At 33.6% G+C, this 24,921-nt stretch overlaps 2 protein-coding genes and 1 long non-coding RNA gene across 3 annotated transcripts; 2 read left to right on the top strand and 1 right to left on the bottom strand.

Moving 5' to 3' along the window:
- Positions 1-901: 901 nt before the first annotated feature.
- Positions 902-4,530, top strand: LOC114323200 (putative xyloglucan endotransglucosylase/hydrolase protein 30). Its single transcript, XM_028270729.2, has 4 exons — positions 902-1,627; positions 1,926-2,026; positions 2,163-2,371; positions 3,876-4,530. Exons 1-4 carry the CDS (start codon positions 1,432-1,434, stop codon positions 4,393-4,395), a joined length of 1,026 nt encoding a protein of 341 aa, XP_028126530.2. The 5' UTR covers positions 902-1,431; the 3' UTR covers positions 4,396-4,530.
- Positions 4,531-7,889: 3,359 nt separating this feature from the next.
- On the top strand, positions 7,890-14,718 carry LOC114323198 (uncharacterized). The gene is made up of 2 exons (XR_014362133.1): positions 7,890-13,877; positions 13,982-14,718. It is a non-coding gene; the product is annotated as an uncharacterized LOC114323198 (long non-coding RNA).
- Positions 14,719-22,602: 7,884 nt separating this feature from the next.
- On the bottom strand, positions 22,603-23,256 carry LOC145819285 (uncharacterized). Its single transcript, XM_082913256.1, has 2 exons — positions 22,758-23,256; positions 22,603-22,712 (listed from the first exon to the last, which is right to left on the bottom strand). Exons 1-2 carry the CDS (start codon positions 23,254-23,256, stop codon positions 22,603-22,605), a joined length of 609 nt encoding a protein of 202 aa, XP_082769382.1.
- Between the last annotated feature and the right edge of the window lie 1,665 nt (positions 23,257-24,921).

Raw genomic sequence — 24,921 nt, 5'->3', positions numbered from 1 at the left:
AATGGAGGGATAGGGATATGGGATATGGGATTAAGTGGTAAATGACCATTTTAATCCTCTACTATTTAATTATATATTATATTTAGTAAAATTCAATAAAATTTAAATATCTCAATTTAAAAATAAAATTATTTAATTTAATTTTTATTGATGTTTTACTTATTTAATTTTTTAAAATAAATTTTTATCAATATTTTATTGATGTTTTATTTTAAAATTTTTTTTATATTTTATTTAATTTCATTATTTAAATTTTAATAGATGTTTTATTTAATTTCATTATTTAATTATTATTATTATTTAAAATAAATTTATTTAAAATTTAATTTTAAAAAAACATATATTTTTATTGATATTTTATTTATTTTATTTAAAAAAAATAAATTATTTAATTGTGTAGAAAATAAAATAAAATAATTTTTTTTTAATCTAGTTAAAAATAATTAAAATATTAAAGATATGCATAATATTTCTATTACTTAGTAAATAATTGAAAATTATAAAATAGTCATTTGAACATTTATCCTTTTCCATAATATCTCAAACAAACATAGGATTCATATCCTATCTAGCCAAATAGTTATTTCCTGACATCTAATCCTATGACTAAACAAACATGGGATCCATATCCAGTTTAACTAAATAGTCCGGGACAATGTATCTCAGGATTAACAGTCTGGTAAATTTCAATCCCCCCTTATCTACTCCGTTCAAACAAAATGTAAATATTTTTAAAATAATAAGAAAAGTGTCAACTGATGAAGGGTATAGAGTGTTATTTTAAGAACATCTAATAATTTCAAATAATCATATATAAATATAATTTTTATGAAAAATGATGTGGCATCTTGTGCTTTCTTCGTCCTAAAGATATATACACATAATTGGGCATATAAAAGTATTTAGAAATCATTGCATGATCCAAATCTAAACCATATGTTATGGGACCCAAATTTAAGATAATTTAGGCCATACAGTGATTTTTTTTTTTTTTAGAATTATTTATGCGTATGAGTTCTATGTACTTCTTTTCATTTTATAACAAAATAAAATTCATAATTTAAAAAAAAACAATTTTACAAACTCACAAAAAAATACTTAAAAATTAATCAGAATTTGAATGGTATAGATTAGATTTATTGTTGATAAGGGCGCACAACACATCAAGTTAAATCACTACCAACTCTCTTTGTGAAAAATTTTATGGACATTTTTTTTTTATTTATCTTTTTAGTTGTTCACAATATTTTTTAATATAAAAGAAAAAAAAATTGTTTGTAAATAGGTTTTTGGCATAATGATACTTTTCATTTTTGACAATTACTTAAATAAACTATTCAAAGTTCCAAACCAGCTCCTCTGTCTCTCTCCATATATGTACATGTGTTGCCATACACAGTGATTCAACCCCAAAAACTCACACAAAAAGATATGGAAACTTTTCATTCTCTCTCCAAAGGAATAGCATGTCTCTCTCTCCTCCTCCATCTTGTCTCTGCTGCTAACGCTGCATTCATCGTACCCACAATTCCATTCAACAAAGGCTTCAATCCTCTCTTTGGCGACAGCAACATCGTCCGATCATCCGATGACAAAACCGTCGATCTTGTCCTCAACCAATACACAGGTTTATATACAGAAAATTATAGAATACTCATATCTATTTTAGATGCTTGTTTTTGTTCATAAAAAAGCGATTCAATACACAAGAAAGATAACATGTCCAGAGTCTTACCCGAATTCTAAAAAACGATTTTTTACTTTTAATAACAATAGATATTGGCCAACTGTGTCGCCAGTATTAATAACATTATTTAAAACCCATAATTGAAGCTTAATAAATTTTGCTTCTTTTTCGCTAATCAAAAAGATAAAAAAATAAAAATAAATTTTGATGGTTACCCATTTATCTTTATATTTTATAGGTTCTGGGTTCAGGTCTTCGGAGCTCTACAACCATGGCTTGTTCAGTGCTAAAATAAAGTTGCCATCTGAATACACTGCTGGCATAGTTGTGGCCTTCTATGTACATCTTCTCTTACCCTTTTTTCTCTCATTTTTTTTTTTTTTTTTTTTTTTGAACTTGTTCTCTCATAATGGTTTTTTTATTATCATGAATTGTGATCATATAACTATAAATTTTATTTATTTATTTTGTACAGACGTCGAATGGAGATATATTTGAGAAAACACACGACGAATTGGACTTTGAATTTCTGGGAAATATTAGAGGAAAGAGGTGGAGATTTCAGACAAACGTGTATGGAAATGGAAGCACCAGTAGAGGAAGAGAAGAGAGATACACACTGTGGTTTGACCCCTCCAAAGAGTTCCATCGTTATAGCATACTGTGGACCAACAATAACATCATGTGAGTTTCCAAACTCCCTCCCCCTCCCACCTACTCTAGCAAATATATATATTTCTATAATATCAATTGATTTTAATTTTCTAATTTGACCATTTCAATGGATTTGGAATTCGTTTATACGCACACGTTTTGCTTGAATTGAGTTTTGATCCAAAATTGTAAAACGTGTATCTTAGGACACGTATATTATCGCTTTGGTTGGTAAAATTTTGGTCAGACAAGCTACATAAACCTATTATTTGTACAATTTTTTTTTTTAGAAAAGGGGTAATTCAACTAGTGACCTCAAGTTGTTTAAGCAGTATTTGGTGTGGATTCAATACTCCCCTGCTGTGCGAGTCTTGACTTAAGCGGGGCTTGTCTTGGGAGATCAAGGCAAGTTCTCAGGTTATAGTCTCCTCGCTCGGAACGGCTAATAGAACACTTTGATAATCTCTATAAAGAGACGTTGCCTTGGACCTGAGGAAGAGTAGGGAGAATTTTTCTATAACAAAAAAAAATAAAAAATAAAAAAACTAGTGACCTCTATTCTAAGTAAAGCACACAGACTATAGATATTTGATTAATTCTGTAATTATGAGGATGGCAACATGGTGGGTATATGTGTTTGAGGACCCTTACCACATCCCCATCCCATTCCTGTTTAGTAAATATTGTCTCATGTGTAATGAAAATGAATTTGTTCACACATTTTTTTAATGTGCGAATAATATATAAAATATAAAAAGTGTAATTAATGATCATCCTATCTAAAATAATAAGTCCTACTATTCTATACCAATTAAAATGTATGTATTGTTTACACACTCAATCAAACTCCGTATCCAATCCCTACCCTCTAGACCCCTCTCTCACCGGCTCCATTCATACCCCACCTCCGATCCTACCAGCCTAATTTAGTTTTATAATTTATATTGCCAGTATTCAATTTGTATTTTACAGTTCATAATGAAAAACAATTTATAATAATGTGTTGTTGTTCGATATTGATCCGAGTGAGATTGTAGAATAAAAGTAGAAAGAGAATAGGCGCAACATTCAAAAAACATGAAAGAAAAAAGAAAAAAAAAATCCTAAAACTCAATAATGAAAATATGCATTTAGAAAAGGAAAAGGAAAAGAAAAAGAAAACACAAAAGATATTTTTTTAGTGGTACAAGGGTCGGGGTTACCCTCCCCACACTCAACCCAAACCTATGAGGGTGTTTTTTCTATTTTGATTCGTAGAATATCATTCATCAAGCAAAGTTTAATAAGATGCCATACTTCATTCATCAAGAAAAGTTTAATAAGATGCCATATTTGTTATATAAGAAAAAGAAACCTAAAAAAAAATTAAAAAAAAAAAAAAAGACAAACCAAACTAAACAAAGAAAACAAACGAGGGATAGAGGACAAATTCATCTTATAGAGAATTGATACAAAAACCCAATTAATTAACCTAAAAATTAGGCATGTTAAAATTTTAGTTCTCATGAATTTTTTCTTCTTCTTATACAAACAGTTTTTCCATAGATGATATTCCGATTCGTGAGATAGTACGAAGCGATGCCATGCGTGGAGACTTCCCTTCAAAACCAATGTCATTGTACGCCACCATATGGGATGCGTCAAATTGGGCTACCTCCGGTGGCAAATACAAGGTCAACTACAAGTACGCTCCCTTCGTGGCCAAATTCACCGATTTGTCCCTCCATGGATGTGCTGTTGATCCCATTCAGGAGGTCTTATCCACTAGTTGCTCTGAAAAAAATGATCAATTGGAAAGCACCAACTATGCTCGTGTCACACCAAAGCAACGTGTGGCGATGAAGAGGTTTAGGCAAAAATACATGTACTATTCATATTGTTATGACACGGTAAGGTATCCAATTCCTCCACCAGAATGTGTGATTGATCCATTGATGAGGCAACAGTTCAAGGATACCGGGAGGATGAAGTTTGAGGAGAGGCGGCACCACCATTCCAAGAAAAGGAACCAGGTTTCAAGCATGAAGAACTATGGAGACCAGCATGAAGATTGATGTGTGTGAATTGGTATACAATTGGATTGTATAGTAATTTATATGATTTTTGGAATTTGGATTGTTGCTACAGGTTTATTTTTTCATGTGATTCTATAGTTGGTTGTGTGTGTGAATAAGATTGGATTTTTCAAATGTTACGAGTACCCATCTTGTATATGGTCAATAAAATACAATATGCTTTTAAAAATGAGATTGGTCAAGAGATTAGGTCTCTATTGATTGGGCTAACAGTTAAATAGCCAATGAAAACGAGGCATGCAATGGTTTTACTATGTCAATTAATTAAGAAAAAAAAAAGAACAAATATAGCATCTAGAAGCAACAGCGAGTCAGTTTAGGCATTAATATGTAATGGGAGTAAATATGAGGAACCAAGATATCAATAATGAATCTTAATCATATATTTTAATTCTGAAATTTTCTCAAGTATATAGCACTAATGTTGTTCAAAGAATAATTCTGGTTATCTTGAAAAGTTATGCATAATTTTATCTCGGAGATAATGAATAAATTTTTTTATTAATTTTCTCATTATTTAATACAACTATTATTCAAAGAAATATGATGGTTCAAGCTCAAAGAAAGGAATTGATCAGCAGCTCAAAGAAAGGAATATAGTTTGCTAGACCAAAAATATTCGCCAATGGGAACGAGCACAAGACCAAAGGAATGATTCTTTCAAAAATCTATAGTGTGAAGATTTTTTGGGTATTGATGGGCCTCCCAAGGAGATTCGGAGAATCCCTACACTAACAACTATCATCAAAACAAACACAATTTTACTTAATCCTCTCACTATCAATCACTTTCATTCTATCTCTGAAAACAAACGGGGCCTAAAAGTTGCTCATATCCCCACTGAATTACTACCAATCACTCATAATGGGTGAAGGCTCACATTAAGAGTGATTAGTAATTAGGGAAATTACATTGACATTCCTTCAGATTTGTTTTTAATATAAATTACTCCCTTACTTTCTAGAAATTACATCTTATTCTTTGAAGTTTACAGTTCTCCCCTCCCCTAATCAACCGTCAGATAAACTAACACAATATGATGATGTCAGCATCTAAAATTTCCAGCATACTAATTTTGATCCTAATGTACCTTAATACATGCATGCCATTTTCCACTGTCACAACCTTTTTTCACAGCTCTTTCATCAAACACTTGGTAGCCACAACGTCAACACTTCTTCTCTCCTCTCTTGAGCCACTCTATTTTCCTCAAACCATTCTGTGCGTGTGCCTCTGCTCTTTCTCTATCTAAACAGATGTACATTCTAACACTGTCACTATTAAGCCCAAACTGTAATTACAACACCCACCAAGCTTTGTCATAAAAAAATAAATAAATCAATTTCTATTAAGATTCACTAGGTTTCATAGTGATTTATATGCAGGCTTTCTCAGTGAACCCAAAACAGGCAAATATTTGTGCAAGCCAATAAAACATTTAAATGAGGTTGTTTTCTTCTTTAACCAATAACCCAAATCCAAGGAACTGAGGTTTAGAGTTTCAAAGCCATGAATAATCATGCTTGGGTCTTGTAAATAAAACACACTATTGCAGAAAATTGAAACCAAAAAAAAAACAAAGACCCAAGTAATCACCACAGCCACCAGAGATCCCTTCTACACTTCACATTATTGATGCCTTCAACTGGGTTTGCCGATTCCTCCAGCGCCACAATCAGTACCAAATACTGTTGGGACTTTTAACAAACAGTTGGCCTACATCAGTTTTGAACCACAACCATCACCAAATCAAACAGCAAAAGCATCACCAATACCAACCACTGTCGTATTAGGTTGGAGAATTGAGAGATGGATTTGCTGGGATTTGATTGACTGGTTTTAAACCTTAGACCTCCTCATCTCGCTGCAAGGATCTGCTCACGTTTATTTGCGGCCGGAAGAGTTTGTGGGCTGACACACCCAGGCAATACTCCGTTGCCATCGCCAAATCGATCGGGGGGTTGTGGGAGGTGGGTGATGGTGGCGATAGAGGTGAGTGATGGTAGGTTGCCGAAAATGCGTTGCGGTGGTGGTCGCTGGTCAGTAATGGTACTAGGTTGTGGTGACCTTGGGAGGATTATTGATTTTGAGAGAGATGAGATAGGGCTGAACTTGAACTGGGGAGAGACGTGGATGGTAGAAGATGGAAGTGTAAGGATAAGAGCATTCCTAACGATTTTACATTTTTTTTTTTTTTTAAATAAAAAATTATTTGATATCAAGCGATCTAATAAAAAAAAATATATTCTTTTATCAAATTACGGACAACTGAAAGGATTTTTGGTCGATCAATCGGTTAATGTAAATTTATTACTCCCTCCGTCCTAAAATAATGGTCTTTTTTGGGAAATCTAATTTTTTTTGGTAGTACAATTATTGTACTTTTAAAAAGTTGGTTTTCCAAAAGTACCCTTTGATAGTACACTTTTTTGAGAATATCAATGTCATAATTGTACTTTTTATATTATTTATGAATTTAAAAGAAGGGCAAAATGGGAAATTTATATTATTTTTGTACTTAATTTTTGAAGAGGGACTAATATTTTGGGACAATGAAAAATGGAATAAATGACTAATATTATGGGACGGAGGGAGTAGAAGTTTGAAGCAACAAATAAGTTGTTTGGGAGGATAATTGGTCGATCGTCCAGTGTATGGCTCCAACGACTATTTACAATAATTTGATGAAAAGCTTGAGAAATCTTCAATTTGATGAAAATTTTAAGAAATTCTCAATTTGATATTTGTTTAATATTAACGTTGGAGCACAAAAACTAGACTTTTTTCATTAAGTTTAAATTTGATGAAAGAAAAAGGTCTTGGAAACACTCTAATAAGATAATTTCAATCTTCCAATTTAGGGTATTATGGTCCTTTAATGTTTTCTGTCAATTTTGTTAACAAACAAAAACTAAGAGGAGTGCAATGTAATTTATCAAACATGGAGGAATAATTTGTATTAATCCAAACATTAAGAGGTGTTAGTGTAAGTTATCCTTTGTAATTTAATATGTATTTCATACAATGTTAGAACAACAAATAATTTTCAAAAAATTTTTTTGAAGATGACTCTAGTACTAGTAAAAATGTAACAAGTTATCTTATGCTAAATCTATTTAAGAAAATTTATTTAATCATATACAACAATCTTTAACAACCAATGTTAAAAGAGCAAACGCACGCTTCTAGTTCAATAATGGCCATGTTTGGTAGAACTTATAAGTAGCTTATTTCAGTTTTTAACTTAATTTAAGTTAAAAACATGTGTTTGGCTTGGCTTATTTCACCAACTTATAGCTTAAATGAAGCTAATTTTCAACTTATTTGAAAAGTGGGTCTGGGGATGCTTAAGTTTATAGCTTAAGCGCGCAACTGCATGGTGGGTGTTAAAATGACTTAAATGTCCCTCCTAATCTACATTATTTACAAAAATACCACTATATATACCCGTTTGATTGCCTAACTCTCGTCTCTCACACTCTTCTCTCCTATTCTCCTCTTCTCTTGCGATTGAGAAGAAGCTTGACCAACACCCACGAAAACAGTGGTCGACCTGTCTAATCACAGCAGATCGAACTTGTAGAGCCGTCGTCTGCCTCTCCAGGAAGAGTCGTCCCCCTGTTTTTTCGTTCATCTGCACCGAGGTAAGATTTCATGACTGTGATATATGTATGGACTCAATTAGGGTTTTGTTTTTGGTTATGTGAAATGGTGTCTTCTCTCTCTTTTTCACTCTATGATTAGGGTTGAAAACCCCCTTTTGACTGCGATCTGTTATTAGTTGAGGTGCTTTGACTGCGATCAGCGATCTGTTATCTGCGATCTCTCTCAATATTCTGTTTGTACGTTGAAGAGAATTTAGTAAATGAACATGTTGATATTCATCAATTTGTTTGAATTTTGTTTCCTGGAGTTCGTAAAGAATAAATCCACAATTCATGTTTTTTCCCTCTCTTGGGTTAAACTGTAATTGCAAATTGCAATATAACCCAAATTTGAAAGGAGACAAGGGAAATCATAATTTTTAGGAAAAAACCAAAATTTAAAGTGAAAGCATCTGCAGTGTTGAAGCCTTTAAGCCAGTTTGCTAAGTATTTACTTCCGACAAACTATCCACCCCTTTGAGCATGAAAATTTGTAGAACAAGAGCTGCCCGTACTTAATCTCAAAGGAAATAAAGAGAGTTTTGACAACGCATTATCTAAGAAAGCATGTACTATCTCACTTTGCTAACAGTATTTCCAGATTCCTGTTTTGATATGAGTTATGAATTAATCAGGTTGAATATGATGTTCGATTTTTCAACTGCCTGGTAATTTGAATCATTTGGTATTTTCATTGAGGCATTGAGTGCCCTAATATTAATTTTTTGATATTTTCTGGGTGTCTTGAGCATAAAATAGCTCTTAATTTTGTGGAATTAGTTTTGTAATTTTAATGATTTATGTAACCTGATAGCACACAAATGAATGGAAAATGTAAGCAGAAAAGTTACGTGTTGGTTCATGGACTTGGAAGATGATTTCTCTACTCACTCTTTTTAAATGAATTTCAGCTTATTGAATAATTTTATCTTTCCACATTATGATCACGCTTCTGTGCATATCTGAATACATAGAATAACTTCAAATTGTTGAGCCATTTTGATTGTTAACTTCGAGCAGTGTTCTTGGTGAAGCTGTGAATAAGCATGATCTATTCTATCCAAAACAAGCATGATCTAATAATTATTTTATATGTAATAATTACTTTTTGTAGAGCATGAAACATGTGAGTTATGCACTTCTGTTTTTTATTTTTCATATGAAAATGAGACAAGAAGTTAAGAGTTGCTAGCAAAATCATGTCTGCAAAAACATGTGTTGTTAATTAAAAGAAAATATTAGTATATATTAGTATATAAGAAGTTAAGAAGTTAAGAAAAGAAAATATTATTAACATGTGTTGTTAATTAAAAGAAAATATTAGTATATGTGTTGTTAATTAAAAGAAAACATGTGTTGCAAAAACAAAAGTTAAGAGTTGCTTGCAAAATCATCCTCCATCAGTGCTCTGTATGGCCAACACATGTGTTGTTAATTAAAAGAAGGGAATTGTCACGACCTAAACCTGCCCCTATAGGTTTAGCATCGTAACCAGCCAGTAATCTTTGGATTACCGAAGGCCTCTAAACAGATTAACAAAATTAAGGGGCTAGCGGAAGCAAATACGTAAATATAGTTGTCCAATGAGCTGTGCTGACTTATGTGAACAGAATATTTAAAACTTTATATACATAATCAAAAGTCATTCATACATTATACCCACACACATTACAGAATTTTAAGTACAGCCAACGACATCAAATCAAGTCTTATGTAAACAGAAACCACAAAACTTAAACACAAGACGCTTCGGGAACCTCCACGTGAGGCACAATGGTTGGCTGACAACAGAAACACAATTCTAGACAAAAGCTTTCGGGCTTGAACTCCAGAATGCTCACCTATATACATATATATACAAACAGTGAGTTAAAGCCCAGTGAATAACATTAAGGTAAAGGGGTTAGTGAACGAAATCCGAACATATCATAAGCGGAAAATAAATCAGAGCATAATCATTCTCATATCAGAATATAATAATGGTACATCCCATAGAACACATCACAGAACGTCTTCCGACTAGAGTAATCGGTTCCGGATACCGATTAAACACATATCACCACAATGAAGTGGCTAACGAGATCTCGTAATTACTTGTATGTCATGGACCCGCATTTTCATGTCGTCCCCCATGACTTGGTACTATCTATGGACTATGTTACATGGACTTGGGTGCGAGTGTCGGGTGCGGGTGTGTATCCAAGCGTCAGACCTTCATAAATTTAAATCTTAGGATCTTGGGGTATGTATCCAAAATTGGATATGGATACGGGGACACGTCATATGCACATATATATTGCATATTATATAATATTCTCGGATGAGATGATTTAAATTATGTAGAAATATATTAGAAATTAAATATGATTTAGAAACAAATATGAAATTTTTATATCTAATTCATGTGGGAGCCTAAAAATATTGCTTTACTAACAAATGCAAGTTTCTTTTTCTTCATGTATTGTCACAAATTAAAGGAGTGTCTAAATTGGGTACGAGCGTCGGACACATATCCCACACCCTTATCCATGTCATATCCGGTGGACACGGGTATTGTGGGGGAAATAGAAGAGTCCATGTAACACAGTCTATGGATGCCATAATAGATTTCAAACTTGGAATGTTCGTTCACGTAAACAGATATCATTTCGGAAAATCATAGTTTATCACATTTCCTTTGGAACATAATTCTAATCAACATATCTTTACAGAAATGTTACTCACAGTGGTTTTCGCAAACGGTTAATCAATCCCCGAGTCTTGACCTACAATCACAAAATACATAACACAAGCATGTCTTATCATCACACATTTAAGTGGCCAACATGGCTTAGCTTACATTACGTTGGTTCTTGTTAATTCTTAGCTCATTGCTTAAAACACACCTACTTGCATTCCCTTAACTTAGTACATTCATATCTTAGTATGTTTCTAATCCATGACCTCATTACTATGGCTTAATTAAGGCTTAGGAATGCCTAAGATGCAATGAGGATGCCAAGACATGCCTTGGAACACTTAGGCAAAATTTCTGAAAATAAGGTCCACGCTCAAGCGTAGCTTTCCTCGCTCAAGCGGACATGCAAAATGAGATGGGTCGCTCGAGTGTGACTTCCTTCGCTCGAGCGACCTGCAAACTTGAAAAAAGTACTGGTTGGTCGTAATCCACGCTCGAGCGGATCGACAACATGCAAAGGGCTCGCTCGAGCATCAAAGTGGTCGCTCGAACGGAAAGCTCATGTCTGGAAAAAAAAAATACTGAGAGCTCGCATTCTCCGCTCGAGCGCAGGTTTCCTCGCTCGAGCGGACTGTGAAATTCTGGGTTTCCAAAAACAGAGTTTTGAGCTTCAAAATGCAATTCAATGGCTACACTCATGCATAGCTTGATCAAAATACTTGGAAAGCTTTTCTAAAACACACATATATGATCATTTTCAAACCTTTAGCTCAAGACTCATGGATTTAGCAAATTTGAACTTAAAAGCTCATACATGAAAGATTTTCAAACTATTTTCTTGATTTCTTCAAAACATGCAAATGGTTGGTATGAATCCATGAATTTCCAAAACATTATGCAAGATATGAACTCACATGCTTGCAATGACTTCAAAACTCTAACTCAAAATGATGAATCAAAAGGTTAATCTCCAAGGATGCACATGCAAGACATCTACAAGCCCAAAGACCCACTTCACTTGCTAATTTCATGAAATTGGTTCAAAGGTGAGTTGAAATCATGGTGCATGGGAGTTAACTGTAGAATTTAAACATAGAATCCTTACCCAAAGCTTGTTCCCAAATTATGAGAGGTGAATCTTCCTATTTCTCTTCTTCTTCTTCAAACTTTTGAGCTTTCTCACTCTAAAGCCAAACTCTCTCTCTTTCTAGCTTGAATTCTCTCAGGATAAGGACTCGAATAAGTTGAAAGGAATGGTACAAACATTCTCACACTCGGCTGAACAAACACAACTCACACTCTCACACTTTGAATACACTACACGTGCACACACATGCACTACTCCAACACAGCCACAAGAATTTAATCCTCTACATTCAACACCACCAAGGCCTAGCACACCTTACTCTTTAATCACATCTTGGATCACTAATAGGTTTAGATTAGGCACCAATCTTGCATTATTTAATCACACATAAGTAACCTTAATTTATTCAGGTTAGACCGAAATTCAATTAATCCAAAATAGCTCCCATCAAGGTTCAATTTAATCACATGTGATTTTTATCAAACCGAATCAATTTTTTAATAAAATTTGCCAAATGATTCTAAAAATTCCAAATAACATATTGGTGTAGTCAATTTCGGTTTCGGATGCCGATAAGGCCTTCAATTTTCATATCAAAGCAGAATTCTAAACGGATATTTCTACAAGTGACAGATAGAAAGCCAAACCTCATGCAATTTACATAATAATCCCATAATTTATTTTATTCACTTAATTAACATCCTTAATTATCGATTAGTGGCTAATTGTGGATCGGGGTTATTACAGGAATGTTATGTTCTGTTCTACAAAAACAAAATATTAGTATATAAGAAACATAAAATAAAAGAAAAAAGGTTAATGCTAAACTCTTATTCTAGATTGTGTTAAACTCTTTTGTTTTGTAAAACTAATTGAGTAATATTTTTTGGAGGTTCTCCAAAAAAGAGTAAATAATAATTGATTTCAATTAATAGTTGAATGAAAATGAGTTTTTTTTTGGAGGTTTTCCTCTTTTTCCTTAGGAGAATAGGGAAGAAAAAGTTTTGTAGAGCACATCGGTAGGCCTTGAAGAACCAATTGAAAATCTTGTCTGGTTGAATTCAGTCTTTTAACTTTATTAGTTCATAAATCTTTTGACTTTATTAGTTAATGTTCCTAATTAATGCAGAGGCATGTCATCCTCTAGTAACTATTATTCTAGTGGTGAGAGCTTCGACTGGAGGCATGAGGCTTTGAAATGTGATTGTGGGCTAAGGGCTGCTATAAGGGTTACCGAGTCTGACAAGCCATCTAAAGGGAGACTGTATTTCATTTGTGAGAAGAGAAATTGTCAATTTTAGAGGTGGTGTACCCCCAAAATTTGTGACGATAGTAGAGAGGCTGAGGAACGAGAGAATGATTGATCAAAATCAACATATGGAGACTGTAGGACTAAAAGTAAAGAACCAAATGCTTGAGCAATCTAATGTTTTCATGAAGCAACTTCTTGTGGGTCTGCTCACGATTTGTGTCGTTATGTCAGTTGCATTACTCTTTAAATTATGATAGGTGCCGTTTATAGATACCCGATGTTTTTGTGCTAAGTAGTTTACCATGAACTATTGTACCCAATGAATGTTTACGTAGTTGCCATGTATGGTTATTTTGTACTAATCTTGCTGTTGTAATGCAAGCACTGATGAATGAGTTTGTTTTAAAAAAAAAAAATTTCTTTCATAGAATGAGTACCCAAGAGGAAACACAACCTGAAAATAGGAAGAACAAGGGAAAATCAAGTCAAGTACCATCCGTTAAAGCTCATTGGGATGCAAAATCAAATGAAATTTTTATTAATCTTTGTGTTGAACAAGTGAAGGTTGGACATAAACCTAGTACACACTTAGATAGGGTCGGGTGGGAATATGTGATAACTAAGTTTAAAAGTATGACTGGAAAAGCATACCAACGAATACAAATGAAAAATCATTGGGATGTGTTGAAAAAAGATTGGCTTTTATGAAATAATTTGTTAAGGGGTGAGACAGGCTTAGGTCGTAATACATTGACTGGAGCTATATCTGCATCTGATGAGTGGTGGACCAAGAAATTGGAGGTACGTGAATTGCTTAATGTATATATTTTGTTTGTTTTATCTCAATTAAATACACCAAATTTTGTTACTTGACATTGTTAAATTTTCTTTTGTAATTGTTGCAGAGGTATCCTGATGCTGCAAATTCCGACGTATACTGTTGTAATTTACTAAAGACTTAGACATACTATTCTCAGATACAGTTGCTACAGGAGAATGGGCATACACTCCTAGCTTAGGGGTAATGCCTCACATTGATGAGACTCCAGAGGAATTTCATACCCCACATGATGCTGAATTTCATGATGATGCTGATTTGGAGGTGGTTCATCCTTCCGAGTTAAACAAAAAACGGTCATCAAACACTGATGGTTCATCAACCAAGAGCAAGACAAAGAAGAAATTTACTAGTGCAGCTCTACTGAACAAGACACTTGATCGTATAGTCAATGTGGTTGAGTCATCTTCAGCAATTTCAACACAGACCTCATCAAGATATCCTTCAATTGCAGAATGTTTAGCGAAGTTGGAAAGCATCCCTGGTGTGTCTCTAGATGATGAGTTGTATGTATGGGCTGCCAGATTGTTCTCATGAGACAAGCATCGTGAGTGCTTTATGAGTCTTCCAACGGATGAAGTTCGGTTGAGGTTTCTATAGTTGGAGATTGAGATGGAGAAGACCACCACAGGTTATTGCGACTAATTATTTTTGACATGGACTGCTGTGTTGAACTCATTATTTTTTTTTCTTTTATTAATATTTTTGTTGGACTTTGATGGATATTATTGACTATGTTGGACTTTTATTATTAATATTTGACTATGTTGGACTTTGATTAATATTGAAAAATGTTGGACTTTTATTATTAATATTTGGGTAGGTGGCATTTTCATAGTTGAATGGTAGGTGAATGGTTGACTGGTTGAATGTTAGTTTAATGGTTGAAATATTAGTTGAATAGTTGAATGGTTGGTTTCAATTTTGAATATGAATGGTAGGTGAATGGTAAAGATTTTTATATATATGTAGATGTTTTTCAAGTGGTGTTATTATGGTGTTTTCCAGCTGAGCTGAATTTGGAGGTCATTCTAGTTTGAATTTCAATCTTTTACTGTTGTATTGCTGTGTTGATTGAATATAACATTTTAGGAAGTTCAATTTGCTTGATGTTTGAAATGATCATTTGTATTACATAAAAGATGGTTTTAACTTTTTTTTTCTGTAATGGAGTTTCTCTAGCCATCTAGTCTATTTCGTCTGCAAATAATATATCTTCTTGTTGCCTAGAATTAATCTCTAAAATAGTTTTTCCTTCTTGTGAACCAGTTTTTCTAATTCACTTTGTAGCTCTGTTATGTATTTTAGTACATGTTGTACTGTGGTTTGATCATCGTTTTTTTTTTTATTATTATTATCTTTTAATCAATGCTGAATCATTATAAAAGACATGAGGTGTAGTTTGGTTAAAAGTGGCCTACTTCATTAACAGAGATTAAAAGTGTTGGCTTGAGGTGTAGTTTGGTGGTTGGGCAGAATCATAATGAAATGGATTGATGTATATATGTAAAAGACATTTAGTTTATACTTTTAAGCAAGTCCTAGTTCTGTATTCATGCAACTGGGCTTATTTGAGAGGCTGCATTTGTCTTATACATATATAGTTTTAGGATGCCAATACATGTCTCTTTAATTTTTATCCAAATGATTACTGCATGCATGCATCTACCATTGGAAAGTAAAAAAAAAAGTAAAATATAACTAGGAATAAAAAAAGTAAAATAATAGCTCTATTTTGTATTAATAACTTTGAAATCTGAGTGTAAATGAAATGATGATCACCATTGGAGATGAGTAACAATGATAACTAACGGAATGATGATCACCATGATGAAGATACTAAAGATGAAGGCAGCACATTGGAAACCCAACAACATAATAACATGCTCTTAGCTATGGCGGCAACAGTTGCAGTGACATATGCGACAAATTATTTGATAAAAGAACCATGTAGGACATCTAGTTTAATAGGAGGGAAGTGGATGGTAGAATTACAAGAACGGAATCGAACAAGAGTATTTGAAAATTTTCGAATGGAAAGAGAGGTATTTTATCAATTGTGTGATTTGTTACATACAAAGTATGGCCTTGAAACTAGACGAAAAGTCTCGGTTCAGGAGCAGGTTGTAATATTTTTGTATATTGTTGGCGGTGACATTCGAAACAGAAATGCCCAAGAAAGATTTCAACATTCCAGCGAGACTATTTCAAAATACTTCAAGAATGTGTTAAAAGCTGTTACAATGATGTCTATTGATTGGGTAAGGCCTCAATTGAGAAATGGTGTGCATCCATATATTTGAAGGAAGCGCAAATATTAACCTCATTTCAAGGTAAAAAAATAATTACAAGTGGAACTTCGGTGTTACATATAATAATGTTGGTCAGATATTTCTAATAATCTGTGACTAAAAATAATTTTATGAACTATTTTGTAATAGGATTGTATTGGAGCAATTGACGGAACACACATCAAAGCATATATATCTTCAGATAAGCAACCTCATTTAATAGGTAGAAAGGGATATGCAACTCAAAACATAATGGCCGCATGTGACTTTGATATGTGTTTCACCTTTTGCTTATCAAGATGGGAAGGAAGTACACACGATACTCGGATCTTCTTGGATACAATTAGGAATCCTAGTTATAATTTTCCAAAACCACAAGTGCTATAGTAGATGCACCACACTCACATCTCCATATTTATTTTTACATTTATAATTGCTTACTTTAATTTCATTTTGCAATTTTAAAATAGATGAGTTTTACTTGGTGGATGCTGAGTATCCAAACATGAAAGGATATCTTGCACCTTACAAAGGAGAGAGATATCATCTAGCTCAATTTGAACATGGTCAACCCCCTCAAAATGCACAAGAAAAATTCAACCACGCACACTCATCACTTAGAAGTGTAATAGAAAGAACGTTTGGGGTTTGGAAAGCAAGATGGCCGATGATAAAGGATATCCCACCAAACTACAGCTAGGCGACCCAAGTCAAACTTGTTTGTGCAACAATGGTAATTCATAATTTCATCTGACGAAGTGAGTTCTGCGATATTGCATTTGACTCTTATGATAGATTTGCGGATTATGTGCCTAATGAAGAGGAAGGATCTTCGTCTCAACAAACACACCATGGAAATGATGTTGACTGTGATGACAACGAGATGGAAGTGAGGAGACATAATATTTGTATGTCAATTTGCCGACGAAATTAGTAGATCTTTAAATATGTAGGAAGTTTTATTTTTATTGCTTTAATAGTAATTTATTGTATTTTTATTGCAATGACATTTTTTTGTTTCCTTGTCAACTCAATATTATTACCAAAAAAATTTTAAAAATAATAAATAAATAAAAAAATAAATTTGAGGTAATGAAATGTACCAAATTAGGTACTACTTAATCAACTTCCATTAGTAAAATAACTTTTTCAAAATTTAAAGAGACGAAAATGAAAAAATTACAAATTTTCTATTCATAAGGGCAAAAATGACAATTACATAGCAAAAAGCTATCTTACAGCTTATTTGCCAAACACTACTCTGCTGCTTAAATCTATAATCTCATAGTTACACCAAACAGGTTACCAACTTATACTCACAGCTATAAGCTATAATCTGTTAAGTTATAATCTATAATCACTTTCCCACAGCTCTACCAAACGGGGCTAATATTTTTCTGTTTAGCATGAGAAATTGAAAGTTTGATTCTCGCTAAAAATAAATTTAAATAATATTAAAATCATTTTTTTAGCTTATATCTATACAACTCCTTGCAAGTTACAACCGCCATTTAATGGATTGATCCCATTCTCTACATTGTTAGGCCATCTCTAATGGTGTATCAGATTAAGCATCAAATTCAAATTTGATGAAAAAAAGTCCATTTTTCCCTCTCCAATCGTTTCACCAAATTGATATCAAACTGAGAACGGAACAAAAATTTCATCAAACTGACGACAAGCGTGAGATTTCAGTATTTCATTGTGCTATAATGTTGGGGTGGGTCAACCGGTCAACCAGCCGGATGTCCAGCCGGTTGACCCACCGGTTGACCAACTTCCTCAATTCTGCGAACTGTTTTATTTTCTGGAACAGGTGCGAACTAGTTTATTTTTTGGAACAGGTTCAAATAGGTAGGTTATTTTGTGGACTAGGAATAAATTGAAGGGTGATATAAATTTAAATTCCCATGAAAATGCAAATGAAAAAGTTACATCCTATATACATATTTTGAGTTTAGAACTAGCCGTTCTGCATCAGCAATTCCAATAATTTACCGTTGGGTTGACAGAGTATTTTGAAAACTTACCGTTGTTGCTGTGCTCTATAAAATATATATGTTTGATAATAGCATGCTGTGAATTTCAGTTGGGTTGATAGAGTATTTCAGTTTGATAATAGCATTACATTTTGTTGTAGACATGCTGTGAATTTTTTTAGTTCTGTGTCATTATAAATTTTTTTCAAGTGAGTTTCAATTTATATTATCTGATTCTGAGGTTGAGTGTATATCATTCCAATATTTTTCACTGTCTAAGTTAGATATTGTATCCTACTCAATTTGCTTCAAATTATGGAAGATTTTGAAATGTTTGAGGAATCACAAATGTTGGAGCACAACACTGATATTAATTTTATTTCGAAAACTTCACGAGAGCAGAACACTGATAATCATTTTATTTCTGAAACTTCTCGTGTTTCTCGTGGTAAAGCGTTCACAATTATAGAAGATGAAACTTTATGTAGATCTTGGTTGGCAGTCTCTCAAGATCCCATTACTGGTAATAGTCAGACTTTGGCTATATTTTGGGAATGAGTACTGGATGGTGGTGTGTGTAAAATGAGGCATTGACTCATTTGATGAGGCATTGAATTCGTATGCCATATCTGTGCATAAATGAATTTATCTACTGAATAAATGAATGGCAACATCAGTAAGCCAACCAACATCAATAAATATATGGATAAATGAATTCCAACATCAATAAATATATGTACTGAATAAATGAATTCCCAAAATTCATGAATCTTTCAATATTTAAGTATAAGACTAATATTTAAATATAAGACTTCCAATAACATCAGTAAGCCTTTTCTCATTATTTTATAACTGATTAAGACATGGTTATTAAAAATTGTAATTCAAATTTGGATAATTTAATTTATGTGGATATATCTAAGCAGACAACATTTATAAATTATGAATTGAACATTTATCAATTCTCAACTTTATAAATTGGATCATCATAACAGAACTTCTCAAGTACTTGGTTAATATTGATAAAATTATGAAGAGTACAAACAAGACAACCTCCCATTCCAAAACTATAAACAAAATTACATGTTCGCATCGACGTGGTGAATTTAGTTTTCACCATAAAGATGCTACATATGTTCTATTAAATCATTACGGAGGGCATGATATGCATCTTTATTTCTAATACCTAAATGACGAGACAGAAATGATTGGAAGTCATTGTTAGGAGTAGAGGAAAGTTGTACTGGTGCGTTGGTTTATGAAAGTTCATAATTGAAATAAAGGTGCTCCTCCCTCTCATCTTCGACAATCATATTATGTAATATAACGCAACTCTTCATTATGTTCCCAAGCATTTTCGGATCCCAAAAACGTACAGCACCACCTATAATTGCAAATCGAGATTGAAGCACTCCGAATGCCCGCTCTATATCTTTCCTTGCGGACTCTTGCATCATTGCAAAATGTTGTTTCTTTACTCCTTGGGGAGAAGAGATTGTTTGAATCAATGTTGCCCATTGAGGGTATATACCATCAGCAAGGTAAATAACCCATATTATAACTATGTGCATTAATAGTGTAATGGACAGGGGGAGCTTTACTGTCACGACCCGAACCCGCCCCCATGGGTTAAGGACGTAACCGGCCAGTAATCCTAAGATCACCTACGGCCTCAAACCAAAACAGACTTAACACATCAGAGTAAAGGCGGCCAAAGGGAAGCCAAATTTAAAACTTTGTCCATAGAGCCGTGCTTATATGCACATCAAACAAACCATGCTCAGATATGTTAATAACCCACGTCAAAAATACAGTTTCACAAAATTCATTACAGACAGGATCATCTAAAATGAGTCAACCCATATCACAATTACATACTGATATACACAAGATCCTTGCCAACAAGACAAAATGGAAATACATAACAGAATGGCAAGGTTGAGTCTCATGCGTGAGACACAAGGCTGACTCTCCAAACTCATGTTATTCCTGGCAGACTTCACTGGGGCTGGGTTTGAACTTCTCTTGGCTCACCTACAAAGACATGAATGAGCGTGAGCGATAGCCCAGTGAATAATATCATCAAATATGACAGTTACATCACAATGTGTAGAACAACATGCTCCAAACGGCATTGGGCCCAATTCATACTTCTAATTAGCAAATATATAAGACTATACGAAATGCAAATCAAGTAACTGTAGTTCCAACATTCTGGCCTTTGGCCCATTTGGGTTTCCATTCATGGCAAAACGGCCTTCGGCCCATTCACTTATGTTGAAACGGCCTTTGGCCCATTCATTTTTATCAAAATGGCCTTCGGCCAATTCATTTATGTCAAAACGGCCTTCGGCCTACTCATTCATGTCAAAACGACCTTTGGTCCATTCATTTATATCAGGACGACCTTTGGTCCATTCATTTATATCAGGATGACCTTTGGTCCATTCATTTACATCAAAACGACCTTTGGTCCATTCATTCATTTCAAAACGACCTTTGGTCCAATTACTTTCATGACAGACTTTTGCCCACAATCCCAATCAGCAATTCCAGCAATTGATAAAGCTTATGAGGGAATAGACAATTGGACATTCACAATTATTCGAATATCGATATTACTCACAGTGATCGGCTTGTGGATTCGCCCTGGAGCTTGACCCTACACTTTCCATGCACACAAAAGGGTCATTAACAATTCAATCCGTTCTTTAATTCACATATTCCTCTTTAGGCTTTATTATTATCTCATCAACTCATTTACAATGCTTAACATATGCCTAAGAGTGCTTGCAACTGAAAGAGAACGGAAAACAGAACACAAAATGCAAAAACAGAATTTCAGAAAATATGGTCCCCGCTCGAGCGTGGACTTCCCCGCTCGAGCGGACCCTTAGGTCTGCAAAAGTACTGGTTGCCTTCAATTCCAGCTCGAGCGTGAGCTCGGCCGCTCGAGCGTACTGCCTGTCTACATAGCTCCCCGCTCGAGCGTCAACTTCCCCGCTCGAGCGGGAACCATGTTTGCAGAAAATGCTAGGAGCTCGATTTCTCCGCTCGAGCGTCACTTCACCCGCTCGAGCGGACGTCGAAAATCTGGGAATCCCAGGTTGAGTTCTTGAGCTCCATTCCGACTTTTAACCAACAAATCATGCATGTTGTAGCTCAAATATCACATATAAGTATACTAACAAGGTATAAACACCAAAACACCTTATTATGGAGCTCAATTTCAAGGATTAAACACTTGCATGTCTCAAATTGACACCCAACTCAATTCTATCATACATATTCATGCATTCAAAGCTCCCATCTTCAATTATTCAGACATGCATGCCCATTTGACTTCATATTCACTTCAAATAATGTAATTAGTGCTCATTCCCATAAAATTTAACAAAGACATGCTCAAATTCAAACATTCAAGACTTATACTCCCATGATTTGTACATGCATGTGGGAGATGCTCATCATTCTCAACTTAGATAACACAAATGGTGATCAAAACATGAGTTTCCTTTAACATTTCACATGGACTACACACATTTGTGCTCAAACATGCAATTTCAAAGTAATTTCTTACATGCATGCACATATTAAGCTTCAATTCAACAATTCCAACACAATTTCATTTCAATCTTATTCTTGATCACCAAATTAGCTTGAACACACAAAATTACGAACTATAATCCAAGAATTACTCACCTAGAAGCTTTGATCTTCTAAGCTCTACTCAATTCTTGAGCTAAATCCCCAAAATTTCCAAGCTTTAAGCCAAATTGCACAATTTCTCTCCCTTTCTCTCACTAAGGCCGGCCCTCACTCTCTCACAATTGAATCCCTCATATTCTTGAGTTCATAAGAGTTAAAGGGGAGTGTAATGCTATCATACAATAAGCCCCACTAACAAATATTTATATATAAAATAATGGGGTACTTAATTTATCAATTTAATCAGTTTAAATTGACCAGAATCAATTTTCAATTAAATTTCACCGTAGGCTCTAAAAATTATGTCAATCACAATGGCGTAATCAATTTCGGGTTCTGTGGCCGATAAGGCCCTCAATTTAATTTCCAGAGCAGATTATTCAAACAGATATTCCTACGGTGAACAGGTAGAATTCCAAAGTCGCATATATTCACATAATGGCACACAAAAAAAATCATATCAAAACATATAGTCACATACGTATTAGGGACCAATTAGCATATTACGGAACAGGGGTGTTACATTTACCTTGAGCAAGATTAGAAAACAAGGGTGATCGATCCAACACGTTCAAGTCATTGTGTGATCCAGGCATTCCAAAAAATGCATGCCAAATCCATAAGTCATAAGAAGCTACTGCTTCAAGAATAATGGTTGGCTTTTTTTTATGGCCTACGTATTGACCTTGCCATGCCTTTGGACAATTTTTTCACTCCCAATGCATGCAATCTAAACTTCCCAACATACCCGGAAACCCCCAAACCTCCCCAATAGCAGGTAATCTAGCAATATCAGTTGGTGTTGGAGATCTCAGATATTCTGGTCCGAAGATTTCAATCACTAAATTACAAAATTGTTACTAACTTTGAATTGCAGTGCTTTCCCCAATACGTATATAATCATCAACTGCATCTGCTGCCACTCCATAGGACAATATTCTCATAGCTGAAGTCATCTTTTGTAAGGGAGATAATCTAACAATATGAGCTGCATCTTGTTTTTGAACAAAATATGAATTGTGTGCTTCGATAGCATTCAAAATTCGCAGATACAAAGGACGACGCATTCGAAAACGTCTCTGAAATATTGTAGGTGAATAAAGTGGATTTGCCGCAAAATAGTCTGCAAACAATCTCCCATGACCCTTCTTTCGATCGCGGCGTATATACTTATGGCCTACAACAAAACCACCTCTTTTCTTTGAGCTATCAGTTGATTGCAAAATCTGAATCATACTAGCATTATTCATCTCATAAGCCCCCAAAAGTGTGACCATATATTCATCATCAGACTCATCATTAGAGGAGGAGGAAGAAGAAGATGATGAAAATGAAGTGAACATCATGGAATTTAAGAAAGTCATTATGCTCTGTTTTCTTTCACTTATGCGTCTTTCAACTATAATCGTGTCACTTGTTTGGTATATGGATAATGTGTTTATATTAGGTTTTAAAAGGAAATCATTGTTGGAGGCAACAAAAAACGAAAAATATGTAATGGAGGGAAAAAGAAATAGTAAACGAATTGGGAACAGAGAGGGAGGGGGGAAAAAAATTGATAAGCCTTACCGGTCGATTCGCCGGTCGACCCGCCGGACGTCCCTTTCCCTTTTTGATGCACACCGTTAGAGTTACCTGTATCAGATTGAAAAAATCAGCTATTTTTTTACTCAGATTTGGTGAAAAAAGTAATGAACCGTTGGAAATGTTCTTAGGAGTAGACTAGATATATACACTGCATTGGGAATCCTTTAAAATAAATAAATAAATAAAAAATAAACAAAATATTGAAGGATCTCTGGTTAGAGAATTTTTAAGGGGGATAGTTAAAAAAGGCTTATTAGGTATTTTAGCCAATGTAACTCTAATTTTAAGCTCCAATGGGCTGGCTATTGAGCTAGCTACTTTACCATCCTACATTTTTGGTGGCTACGATTGAAGAGCCCCAGAGACTCTTCAAACAAATATGTATGTATATATCTTGGATTTTTGTATATTTATGTCTTAAATTTGAGATTTTATATATGTATATGTGTATGTAGCAATTTTATATGTTCTTTCAATTCTGTTTAATGAATTACAGAATAACTTATTTTGTATTTTGTATTTTTTTTTCTCCTCATTCTACAGGTTTTGTATGTTTGTATGGGCAAATTTATCACTTTGCTTGGTTACATTTTTCTAAAAATACTTTTTAAAAAATTCTATTTTTTTATTTTTCGTATTTTTTTGTTTTTACTGAATTTTTTTAATATTTTAAGCATTTTTTTTTTTTACTTTTTAGACATACCTAACATAAATATGCCTAAAAAGTAAAAATTTTGTGAAAAAACCTTTTAAAAATTCACTAAATACCAAAAATATAAAAAAAAATACGAGAATTTAGTAATTTTTTGTATTTTCATGTATTTATTAATTTTTTAAAATATTTTTTTACAATTTTTTTACTTTTTAGATACATCTAAGTAAGGTGCATATAAAAAAATATAAAAAAAATGTTTAAAATTTTAAAAATATTCACTAAAAACAAAAAAATACGAAAATAAAAAAACTAAAATCAAACATACTGATTATTATTGCAAATTTATATTAGAAAAATATCAGCAATTAAAATTTTTTTAAAAAAATTAATTAAGTTAGTTTGAATGATTAACTAAAATAAAGAGTGTAATTGGAGAACACAATAGTTAAAATAATTAAGTAAAATAAAAAATACACTTTTTTTTTTTATACTTTAACTAATAAAAAATAGAGAGTGTAATTGGAGTTGCTCTTAGAGTTACCAATGTGGATAGTATCTCGTATTTTTGTGAATCAATCCACTTCTGTGATTTCTCTCATTTACACTATACAAATGGGCGTAAACGGACCATGCCCAATTATTGTCACCCCCAGCCAACCAATTTTAATTGTGTTCACTTCCAATTTGAGCCTCTTGGGCTGGGCTTCCATTTTGATTGGTCTTTCACACATTTGAGTTCTCTTTAGTCCATGCAAAGAATGTATTGATAATTTTTTGTTCTTAATTG

Source organism: Camellia sinensis, chromosome 2 (assembly GCF_055761805.1).
Source record: "Camellia sinensis isolate YWXY chromosome 2, ASM5576180v1, whole genome shotgun sequence".
Lineage (NCBI taxonomy): Eukaryota > Viridiplantae > Streptophyta > Magnoliopsida > Ericales > Theaceae > Camellia > Camellia sinensis.
This window is presented reverse-complemented; position numbering and strand designations above follow the sequence as displayed.